Source organism: Antechinus flavipes, chromosome 1 (genome assembly GCF_016432865.1).
Source record: "Antechinus flavipes isolate AdamAnt ecotype Samford, QLD, Australia chromosome 1, AdamAnt_v2, whole genome shotgun sequence".
NCBI lineage: Eukaryota > Metazoa > Chordata > Mammalia > Dasyuromorphia > Dasyuridae > Antechinus > Antechinus flavipes.
In genome coordinates, this window is record NC_067398.1 from 19229558 (window position 1) to 19242320 (window position 12763).

The following is a 12763-nucleotide window of genomic DNA, read 5'->3' on the forward strand; positions in this document are numbered from 1 at the left end:
AAATGGGTTGGAGAAGAAAATGGAAAACCACTTTCATATCCTTGCCCAAAAAATGCCAAAATGGTCATGAGAGTTAACCATGACTGAAATAACTCAACAACAACAATTATATTTGGGGATACTCTGTATTTAGACCAATATGATATATGTGACTAGATATTTTATTGCTGTCATTTTAAAATAACTTTTTCATGATATGCAATTTGAAACAAGCAGATTAAAGAGGATTTCAATATCTAGGTCTGCATTAAGTTCAAATAAAATATTCCAATGATATGAGGCCAGAAGTTAGAATATTACAAATCACAGATTGAATAGATGAGTGAAAAAGCATTATAATATTTATTCGCTTTACTTTGTGCAAATAACCATACTGAGGACTAGGGATACCTATAGAAATATCAAGACAGTATCTACTCTTACAGAGTTTGCAATACATGAAAAATATTTAGATTCAGGGTAGATGGAGAGGTCCAGAAGTGCTGAATGTTTCAGTGGTGTAGATGGTATAATGGTTCATCAGTGATATATATAGTATAGTATTAGTGGTATAAATGACAAAGTCCAGAGGACCTTAGGTTCCTAATTATTTTCCTAGTTAAGTTTATATGGCAGTGCTGATGGACTGCCATCTTAACTGACTATGAAACCCAAGGTCTTCTGAGCTTTGCCATCTAATCAGAAGGAATGAGAGCAGTTAAGAAGCTTTGGCAAAGGAACTTCTGAGAATGGGAGTCTCTTCTGTCTCCCTGTTGTTGGGAACGCTTTCTGGGCCAGCCAGGCTGAGGGGTAGGATCCAGTAGAGTGCCTCCAGTGATAAATCACAGATTTAGAGAACTGAAAGGAAACTCAATCCAGACCAGCCCACTCAGTTGAAAAGTGAGGAAATAGAACTCTAGAGAGATTTAGAGAATTACCCAAAATCAAAAAGATACGAGGCAGAATAAGGAATCAAACTCAATTCCCCTGATGCTGATTCAATTTTCATGACATTTTCATGACATCACAACTCAGGGGAACATGACTTAGAATTCTAGCTCAGGAAACTACCCTAGAGTAGCCTGAAAGGGTCAGGGATAGAAGAAAAGTACATATATTATAGAATTAGAATGGAATATGCTCCCCAGCTTCAAAAGACTCTTGAAAGGGGCTGGCCAAAAAACCAAGGAGGCAGAAATCAACAAGTAGAGGACACCATCAATTCTTTTTTGTCAGTGAAGAGTCATTAAAATAAGCAAAATTGTGTATCTCAGAGAGAGCCAGTCTCATCCCCCTGTCCTCCTCAAACAGGAGATAGGAGGAAGCCCAGGTCACTAGTTATAGAGTCAATATTCCCAAGGCAATTCGATCTTGTCTCTGCCAGGAGAGTATTGTCCCAAGGGTGACTGATTTTTGTTGCCTTGAAAGAACAAAAAACCAATGGAACATTGGTTCTCATGATTATAACAGCCTACAAAAGCTAAGGCCTAGTTTTGTTTCAGAATAAGAGAAATGCATCGTAGAACTTGATTTATTTTGATTTGACATGATTTTAAAAGAAGGATTTAGAACATTAAGGATTATTCAGAACATTCCACACCAAGCCAGCCTCCCCACCCCCATATTTAAACATGTGGGAATCTATTTTTATGTCCCCCATTAGAAATTAAATAATGAAATGGGATGTCTATCCATACGTTCTCACACTCCTCACAGCTCACAGAAGCATCGTACACAAATTATGCATACAAATCAAAAAGGCAGCTCTTTAACTTGGTTGGGTGAAACGAAAAACCAAGGCAATCTGTTGTGGATGATGGGATGTGTCTGGAGATGAGGTAATGTTTAAGAATTGTCTTCCCCTCCCAGACTCTTGCAAAGTCAAACTTTTGCCTCATTTTTTCACCCAGCCTTAATCCCTGAATGAACATTGCCTCAATCAAACTAAGACCTGGGAAAATCCTTAATTTAAAAAGGCCAAGGTCTCCCAATGCATCTGGGGGCGAACTCCAGTCAATCTGATCTCCATCTGGCCACTGGACCCAGATGGTTCTGGAGGAGATAATGAGGCTGGTGACCTTGTCCAGCCTCCCTCACAGAAATCCAATTCACTTGAAATCATGATGTCATCTTCCTAATGTCATGGCCTTTTTCAGGAACAAGGGACAAACAACATCCCTCGTCACCTCTATTATGCTACAATTTACTCATCAGTTTAGAGCTTGAAGCCTATGTTATATATAAACTATATGTGTATTTTTTTTTCCTAGGAACAAAGTCCCCAGTGGACAATAAAAAATTAAAATTCCTAAAGCTATTTAATCACAATTCTTTAAAGAATTCTTTATCTTGTTCCCAAGGTAGAGCCCAAAAAGTAATTACTGCTATCTTAGTAATTATTAAGAAAATTCCCCTGTGTTGATTTCAGGATGTGAAAAGTATGTCTTTACATTTGGGATTCTGGCCTAATGCACAGACATGAGTAAAGTTGGGTATATTCCACAAATAGCCTTTAAATATGATTTCTGGTTGCCGGCTTGGCATTTATTTCTCTTTTTAAAAAACCAAAAATACAGATTATCCTGGAAGAGAATTCATACCCAAGCTATTACAATATAGTTCTTTCATATGGATAAAAACCAGGCTTATAAATTAAGGGTATAGTGTTAATCTTTTAGCTTATATGATTGTTTTGAAAGATGTTACAGTAAATGTTATTGAAAAGTATAGGATTGGAATTATTAAAAAAAAATCCTAGAGTACCTGAAATTCTCAAGAGAAATTCCTGGCCAACATGAAATTTATGGGTAGAGTAAGTGGATTAAAGAGAAAATAAATATCCCATCTTGATTGTTACAATTTTTTCCTTAACCTCTTGCTCTCTAGCCTCTGTCTTTCCAACTTAACTGAAGTAGCATTTATTAAAGGTCATCCTATGACCGGCTAATTGCTAAATCCAATACCTTTTCATAGTGTTCCTTTTTTCTGCAGCATTTGACCTTAGTGGCCACCCCTTTCTTTTTGATGCTCTCTTTTTCCTTCCCTTATGTGATGCTAAATTTTCTGGCGAGGCTGCTTTTCTGATCACCCTTTTCTCCCTTCCTCCCTGGTTTATCTTGTCTTTCCACTTATTTCTTCAGATACAAACCTTACCATAGTTTCCTCCTATGGATCACTCTCTTGGAAATTACATCTATTCTTGAAACTTCAATTATTGACTCTAAGCAGTGGATTCCCAAATCGCATTGACCCCTCCGCCCCCATCTGTGTTTCTCTCTCTCTGTCCCTCTCTTTATCTATCTATATTTAAATAAACACACACACACACACACACACACACACACACACACACACAAACATATCTCCCCCTATTCATATCTCCTACCTCCTCTTCCCTGTCCCTCTTCTCTTTTTCCTTCTTTACCTTTGATTCTCTCCTTCTCTGCCTCCCTTCTCTCTCTCTCTCTCTCTCTCTCTCTCTGTGTGTGTCTCTGTCTCTCTCTGTCTCTCAGTGTGTCTGTGTTTCTCTGTATGTATGGGTTTCTATCTCCCATGATGAAGGTATATAAAGCTTTCTTAACCTTTCACTTCCTTCCTTTCAAATCTTATACTTTCCTCCCCTCCTTCTTCTTCCTGTCTCTCTCTTTGTCTCTCAGTGTGTGTCTGTGTTTCTCTGGATGTCTATGTCTCTCTGTCTCCCAAGATGAAGGTATATAAGGCTTTTGTTTTTTAACCTTTTATTTTTTTCTCTTCAAATGGTAAAACTTCCTCTCCTCCTTCTTCTTCCTGTCTCTCTCTCTGTCTCTCAGTGTGTGTCTGTGTTTCTCCGTTGTCTGTTTCTCTGTCTCCCAAGATGAAGGTATATAAGTCTTTCTTAACCTTTTATTTCCTTCTCTTCAAATGGTAAACCTTCCTCTCCTCCTTCTTCTTCCTGTCTCTCTCTGTCTCTCAGTGTGTGTCTGTGTTTCTCCATATGTCTGTGTCTCTCTGTCTCCCAAGATGAAGGTATATAAGGTTTTCTTAACCTTTTACTTCTTTCTCTTCAAATGATAAACCTTCCTCCCCTCTGGACGTTCTATAATTTGGTGACATCAGTCTCTTGTTGAGACTTGCCCAATATCCTCCAGACTGTGAGTAGTTTCCCTAACTCTCCCCAATCTCAGAATCTTCTCTACCTTAATCTGCCTTCTGGCTTTCCTGGTTTCTTTAGGTCTCAGCTCAAGTGTCCCCTTGTACAGGAAGCCTTTGCTGGTCCTCAGTAGTTCGAGTGCCTTCCTTCTGTTGCTTTTACCCTGCCCGGAGCTCATTTATATATAATTGTTTTTGTTATATCTGAAATCCTGGATACCTGGAAATTTGTCCCTGGACATTTCACCCTTATTGAGGAGAATGATGGTGTCTTTGGAGAAGAAATCATGTCATTTTTCATGGTTAATGTCTTTTGTCTGATGAAAACTTGAGTCAAAACTAAATAGGGAGCACTGGATATGGAGTAACTGGGATTTCAGAGAGGGGCAGGTTGCAAAAAGCTGCTTCTGGAGACAGAGGTGAGTGAAGGACTTTAAGAGTAAGTCTCAGTTGGGGTGTGTACCCAAGGTAACATAGAGTGGTAGCCCTCACACTGCAACTGATTGGCATCCTAAAGTCAAGTCTCTGTGCTCTGTGTCATTATAAAACATGTCATTATGATAGTTAAATTATCTGGGTAATTTAATCTGCTGTGTAGATGTCACCTAAAGCAAGAGGACTCCCTTGCTCATATTTATTCTGGTTAATATGAGCTTTATAAATTCAGAATATTTAATAAATGCAAAAAATTAAAAGACATTAGACATATGTAAATTCTATAAAAATTTATATAATGTAGTAATTAACTGTTGAAACTTATTAGACATATATAAATGTTATAAAATTTATGATATAGTAATTAACTGTTGAAACTTCTGAAATAAAATAGAATACAAATTTTATATTATGCTAAAATAGCTGAATAATCTATTCACCATCCCAGCCTCCAAAGAACCACTGTTCTTTGAGCAGTGAATAAAAAGAAAAATGATTTAGTAAAAAAAAAAAAATAAAATAAAATAAATAAGTAAAAAAAAATACTGACTCTTTCAGAAACTTGTTTGATGATCTCCTTCTTATATAAAGAAGGCCCCTATAGAACTTTATGGGTCTGAGTCATTCTAAAGGTCAATACCATAGCTCTCAAGACCCCACCAGTGTGTTTTCCTTCCATTGCTGTCTAACTGGAGGACATAAAAATCCAAAGTATGAGATATTTACTAAAACAAGATAAATAAAAGTGACAAGAAGAGATCATCAAAGTCATCCACAATAGACACTACAAGTTTGCTCCTGATCAGTGGAAAAAAGGTACACATAGAGAGACATTCCTGGAGGGACATCTGTAGGGAACATACACATGCCCAGGACATACCCATAGGCAACATGTTGCCCAGACTCCTACCCAGGGAGGGTAGCTCATTCATCCAGCACTATGGGGCTCCCCATGGATCTGGTAATAGCATTTCACAGTTCCCAGCTACTTCCTGATGGGTATCACACTTCTATCTGCTGTGTACTCTGCTTCCATGGCACAAACTCAGTCATCAAGCTGTTCTCAGAAGCCCTGAGGGTCCTCCCCTCCCAGATTTATTTATTTATTTTAAAAAAATATCTATATTTTTTAACTTGGTGCAAGAGGAGATTCTTTCCCTCCATTGCTTTGCCTCCTTAATCACTGAATGGGTGCAGCCTCAATCAACTGAGACCTGTTGAAGACCTTATCTTAAAAAGTTCAAGGTCTCCCTCTGCATCCAGGGCCACCTCCAGTTCCCCTGCTCTCTATCTGGCCACTGGATCCAAATGGCTCTGGAGGGGAAACTGAGGCAGGGGACTTCCCTCACTTAAATCCCATTCGTTTTCATGTCATGGCATCTCTCCCCTGATGTCATGATCCTTTTAGAGAACGAAGGACAAATATCTGATGGACTTTGGATATTTAGCCTTTTCAGGGTCATATGCTCTCTTTGCACCTGCAAAATAATACACATGTGTTGTCTCATCCAACAGATAAATTCCTTAAGTATAGGGAGTGTTGTATCTTTTTTCTCCTTTGTGATCTCAGGTGCTTACTAAGTGCTTATTATTTGATTGAAAGGTAACTTGTACAGAAGGGGGAGATGTAATTTGGGAGTCCATGGTCTTCAATTAAAATCCTGCTTTGGTTGTTTACTACTTGTGTGCCTGGACAAGTCATTTGGGGCCTTGGTTTCTTTACCTGTAAATTGAGATAACTGGACTAAACGGCCTGTTTGGTGTATTCTGTCCTGAAATTTATGATGCTATGGCAAACTTGATGCATAAGGATGTGGTTCCTAGAAGGCTTCTCCATCGACAAGAAGAGCTACAGTTCTTTTTGCATAGCTGAAAGCCAGGAACCTCTCCACACCCATTCTGGCAGCTGCCAATAAGAGCAAGATGAACTTTATTCTGTTAAATGGTGCTGACTGATTCAAATTCTATGGCACTGTCCAATGGACTTAAGAAACTCCTTGTTACTCCAGTTTTATCCTTCAATGTTATATTCCTTGAGGACTCAGCTCAAATAAATTAAAACTAAACAAAATAACATGGAATCACAGAACCCATGTGGAGGCTGTGGTATCAGGCTGAGTCTCATTTCTGAGATCATGTTTGAACTGGAAATCAGATAGAGAGAAAAAGGCCAGAGCCTTCTAAATTCCTGGCCTATACCTTTGGAGAGTAGATTTACATCTGGCAGCAGCAAAATCTCCCTGGTCTTTCTTTTACCTTCATCAACACACAAGGGTATTGCCTCTTTCATTTTAAACTGAAATGATTAGACTATTTTATCTTTAAGTATCTTCCTTTCTCCTCAAACATTTTTTATCTTTCTGAGTATTTATGTTCAGAGCATTTTTTACACAAAATAGAGAAGGGACCTGACTTAGATGCTCTTTAAATAAATTTTGAGAAAATATCACTGTCCCCAATTCCCCCTGCCAAAGAGCACCCATGAATTTAGGTGAGTTGCACTATTAAATCATCATCTTGTACAAGCCACATCTAGTTAAGCAAGGGATATTCATTAAGTTTTTCATGTGATTTAACTTATCCCACCCTTCCCCCACTTACTTTTATCAAATAAACCTAATGGTCCATCCCCAATAGATTCTCAGCTTGACCTCCCAATTGAGTACCAAGAGTTAATTCTTAATATTCCACACTAATGGGCATGAGAGAAATCCCTCCTCCCCTCCCAGTAACTCCCTATGAATACTGATTTTATCTAAATGTTATTTGACAAAAGAAAAGATTCTCAACTATTTCTCCTCAGAAATAAAAAGGCAAATATTTCACCCCAGCAACCAATTTATTTACTTTACTAATGTCAAAATATTATTTAGAACGTCATGATGAAAGAATATCATTTTCACCTGTTCCCATCATGCTTTCCCCCCATCCCCAATTTGGCAGTCAATCCTTTTCCCCAGCAAGCATCTGCCGACCTGTTCAGTGTCAGCCCTTACAGTAAATTGCCTTCTGTATCACACGTTTCCCCATCTTCCCTTAGGCCTCTTCTAAAAAAAAAAAAAAAAAAAAAAAAAATTCTTCCAGGCATTTGTCTCAAGCAGCAAAAGCCACATCCAAACTAAGGTCAACATTGCAAATTAAAAAGAAGGGGATTTTTTTTTTTTTTTTTTTTGCTATCATTTGGTGCTGAGCGTTATCTTAATCCACTCAATGCCTTCTTGTACCCATCTAATCTTATGTTACAAAACACAAAACTCTAACTATAGCTCAACTTTCCTTTGATTTTCAAAAAGAAAAAAAAATAGTCTTTATCTAATATGGAAGCAGAGAATCTGACTACCCTGGGATTTGCATTTGTACCTCAGGAAGTGAAACATCGCTGCAGACTCACACTGCATTTTATCTTATTTTTCTAAAACTAGGCAAGTGGAGAATATCCCAATAAATCCTCCCTTTTCCTCTACTAGTACACTTAAAATCTAGTTTTAAGCTTCACTGGCTCCATCAGCCTTGAACTTCAGTTAGGAGGAGGACCAGGGGAAGTGACAGGAGAAAGATGAAAGGAGGAGGGTGAAGAAGAGAGATTGGAACATGTTTATTCATGACTAGGAGAAGCCACAATTTTTATTTTAATTATTGTTTTGGGGGGACCAGACCTGTGATTTCATTGGTATGAGGAATTATAGAGGCAAGTAGGTGGCGAAAGGGAGAGACCCTTGGGTGCGGAGTCAGGAAGGCCTGGGTTGATGAAACCTGGCCTGAGAAACTTAATAGTTGTGATCTGAACAAGTTACTTAACCTCTTTATATCTCAGTTTTTCCCCATATGTAAAATGGGAGTAATAATTGTACCCACTTTCAGGGTTATTGTGAGGACAAAATGAGATTATATTTCTTAAAGCACTATACAGATGATCATCATCATCATCATTGAAATCCCAATGATTATTGGGATTAAAATAATTAATGCAGTGCTTACCTGAAGTACAACATGGATTCTTTAAGAGAACTTTCTCAGCAATGGAATGTGAAGCTCTTTTTTCCAGGTCAAAAAAGCAATGCCATGGATAGGTCTTGAACCCAGGTCCCCCTGTCTCTGAGGCCATTCCTTATTCATACACAATATGGATTAGTATCAGAATTCAGAGATTACTAACAAACAGGCAGAAAGCCAACAGAACCAGCCCCTTGCAATTCTGGCAACAAGTCCAAAACATGCCCCAAGGCAAACAACAGAAAAAGCACCTTCAAATCCTTTTAATAAATTCAATTTGATAAAGATTATTGTTTATTTATTTGGAGGGTTTTTTTTTGGGGGGGGGGAATGGAGTGGAGAAGAGCTGTATAGCAATGAAGTCATTTGAACAAAAGAAATGGGTTATCTGCTAACTTTCTTAATCCTTACTAACTATTACTAAATTTACTTTTTTTTTTTCCACCTCTTGAACGAGCACAAGTGCTATAAGATACCCAGGGACAAAGTACTAGTCACCTTGCCATTGAAATAGCATATATAGCCTTGAAAATCTATACTATAGAGACAAAGAAAAATTAACTTCAACTTCCATGTTCATCCTAATACAAATAAGTCAGTGGGCTTCTTAATGGCATAATGAATTGGCTGTATTACTATGACAAAGAACATGGAAGTTGAGAGCTGACTAAATTAGCAATGCTTTCCCTTTAATTATGTCCAATTTAATTTGTATATATCTTGTCTGTACCTAGTTTTATTTTGTTTTTGTTTATTCTGTCTCCCCTATTAGACTATGAGCTACCCTATATAAGGTAAGACCTATCTTTTACCTTTCTTTGTATCCTCAGATAATTAATAAAAGTATAAAAGTATATGACCTGATTTTGTCATAAAGAGATATTTGGTTGTGTTTGCTTATTTACAAAAAGAAAGACTTTTTTTTTTTTTTTACTTCAGAATATCAGAAGATGAAATGTGGCAAAGAAAAGGACACCAAGTTTCAGTTAGGTTTAGACTGACATCTTACACTATATTTGCCAAATGGACAGAACCCAGATTTAAAAAAGAAATGTCATAAACAAAACAGAAAAACAAGGAATCCCCTTTCTGGTCTATGTATAGGAAAGGGATTTATGACTAAGCAAGGGATAGAGAGAAAGAAATGTTAACATGGACTGTTTCAATTGCACAAAAATCTAAGAGTTTAAACTCAAACAAAATAAATGTAGATTAAAATTAGATGGGAAACCATTAACTGAGGAAAAAATCTTTACAGCAACTTTCTCTGATAAAGGTGTCTTTTCTAAGACACACAATTAATTGATTCAAATTTATGAGCCATTCCCCAAATAAGAAAGATTAAACGGTATGAATAGGAAATTTTCAAAAGGAAATCCAAGATATCTATATAGTTATCCAAACTATATGTATCTTGTGAAAAAAAATGCTCCAAAACACTAATGTAAAATTAAATGTAAATTAATTAATGTAAAATTATTAAATGTAAATTAAAATACTTGAATTTTTATTGCACGACCACAAAATTAGCAAATTGAACAACAACAAAGTGTTGAAGAAGCTATGGTAAAAACCCACATTGCATTATTGGTAAAACTATGAATTGGTCTAGCTACTATAGGAAGTAATATGGAATTATTCTCCAAAAGTTAAACCATACATACACTTTGACTATTACAAGTGATACCTCTCTTAGGCCTATATCCCAAAGAAATGAAGAAATAAGGGGAAAAAAACCTATATGTACCAAAATATTTGTAGCAATTCTTTCTGTAGTGGCAAAAAGATGGAAGTAAAGATGAGTTAATGCACAGTGAAATGAGCAGATAATTTATACAATTACAATAATATTTTAAAGACAAATAATATTGTAAAGACAATCAATTTTGAATGATTTGGGAAATCTAATCAATGAAATGATCAATCAATTTCAAAGCACTCATGTTGAAACATGTCAGTTACTTCTTGATGGAGAGATAATGAAGTTAAGGTATAGAATGATAGATAGATGAAGGAAGAAAGGGAGGGAGAAAGGAAGAGAGGGAGAAAAAAGAAAGGAGAGAAGGAAGAGAGGAAGAGGGGAGGAGAGGAGGAAAGAGAAAGAAAAAAGAAAATAAGGAAAGAAAAGAGAAGGAGAGGAGAGAAGGGGAGAGAGAGAGAGAGAGAGAGAGAGAAAGGAAAAACAGCATGGCTAATATGGGATTTTGTTCTGCTTAATTAATTATTGGCATTTGTTCCAAGGTGTTCTCTAATCTTTTTTTCTCTTTTCAGTTGTAGGGGAGGAAGGAGGGAAATGGATATTTTTAATTAAGAAAAAAATGAACTCAACCATATTGCTCTGCACAATTCTAATAATTTAAGCATTTGTAGTAATACTGGACAGAGGGTCCCCACAACTCATATAATTCAACTGACTGCTGTAGATTAGTTTTGAACTATTAAGTTTCATAATCCTCCCTTATTTACTTGCAGGCATATAAGTACTCACCTTCACAGTCTGTCCAGATTCAGGCCCATCCTATAATAAAAACAACAAGAAGAAAGAATTGAGTTCAGGGTAGACTGCTTAGGTCTCATAGTTATTCAGAAATATTACTCATTAATAATTTATATCCAATTTCATTGTGTGTTAATTTATAGTACTCTCATGGGCACTATCCAACTTCAAGCATTTGAGAAGACACTTTCCCATTTCTTCCTAAGACTAAGTGAGAAGTTAGATATAAAAAAGGTATAAATTACACAAAGTATCATCCTTCCTTACTCCTCTACATGTTTTCCATTCATGGCTCTGCTCTTCTGATTGTTTTAAAGGAAAGCCAGGACCATTTGGGGATGTGAAGCATATCTTGCAAGTCTCTTAAAATCAGAGGCAGTGTAATTAACATCTGATTATCTTAAGCTTTTACATAGGAAAACTGATTTAAGTAAATTAGTAAAGTGGGGTATAGGACTTCCCATATTCGATTTTTTAAATTGTCCATCTTTTGCCTATCATTAACCTTGAGAAAACATAGACAAGTCAATCAGGGTTCCCAATCCCTAGTCCCTTCTGCCTCCCACTCCTACTGCACCATCAGTTCCTGGTCTCTGTACCCCTGACCTACCCAAAACCCATGGAACATGTTAACCAGGTCTGGGCATCAAGCCAGGACAAAACCTATTACATATGTTAGACATAACTGAAAGCAGATGTCAGCCTGATTTCAGGAATGAACCAGTTCTTTCAGAAATCAAAGTAAAGAAGTGCCCTTAGTCATTTCCTGGAAGAGCGAATTTTGTTCATGCAGCGGGCATGGGGGGCAGGAGAGACTTCAAATGTTTATGAAACAATGAATGGATGGATTTTTTGGGAGTTATTTGCAATTTTCTTCATCTTTTTACTTGAACTTTGTCTATATCCTCAACAGAAATATTATAGAACCAATAGACTCTTTTCTACCAAAAAACACTGAAATATTTTGGCTAAAAAAAGTTATTAAAATTTGTATCCATTAAGATACAATAGACATGAGAGCAAGAAAAACAATCTATCCTTAGGGTGCAAATACCATTTTGCCAAATATAATATATTAGGAACATTAATATAACATATATTATAATATAATATATTAGGAACATTTGCTTCTGGGTCCTGGAGAGTTCTCAGGGAGAGAATTAGAGAATAATCTTGAAATACAAAACATTTTCACTTAAACATGAAATAGTTCACCAACTAATCAATTCCCTTTAAATAAAAGCTCTCTCTTTACCTTTCTAACATATCTAACTGTTCATGAAATCACCTTCTCAATTTCATTTTGATTTGCTTTCCCCCATCATTTCAGAATTATTTTAGGCAGTGTAGATATATCCTAGGTTAAGGCTTTTCTCTGCTCTATTTATATTGTAGTAAAATTGGTAACTTTGCAGAAACACCTGACATTTCAATAATTCAGTGAAGATGAGCTGCCTTATTTGAAGCACAAGTGTCACTGGATTTTCTAATGTAGGATCTTAGATTTAGCACTAAAAGGGATATCAAAAGTCATTGAGTCTGACTTTCTCATTTTGCAACGCTAAAGGGGCAAAGTGAATAGTCCAAAGTCTTATAGACAGGAATCTGCAGGGGTTGGTTCCAAGGACCAAATTCAGCCTATTTCTACTGCCCGTCTAGGACACATCTAGTCAATAAGGATTGTCAATTAAATGAAAGAATGGATTAAAAAAGATCAAAACATGAGACAGT

At 36.6% G+C, this 12763-nt stretch overlaps 1 protein-coding gene across 1 annotated transcript in view; it reads right to left on the reverse strand.

The window, feature by feature from the left end:
• FHIT (fragile histidine triad diadenosine triphosphatase) overlaps positions 1-12763 on the reverse strand; it is a 1008280-nt gene that overhangs the window by 332379 nt on the left and 663138 nt on the right. The window contains exon 4 of the mRNA XM_051979987.1: positions 11024-11053. Coding sequence (XP_051835947.1) covers positions 11024-11053 — 30 coding nt within the window. The remainder of the gene's footprint in view (positions 1-11023; positions 11054-12763) is intronic.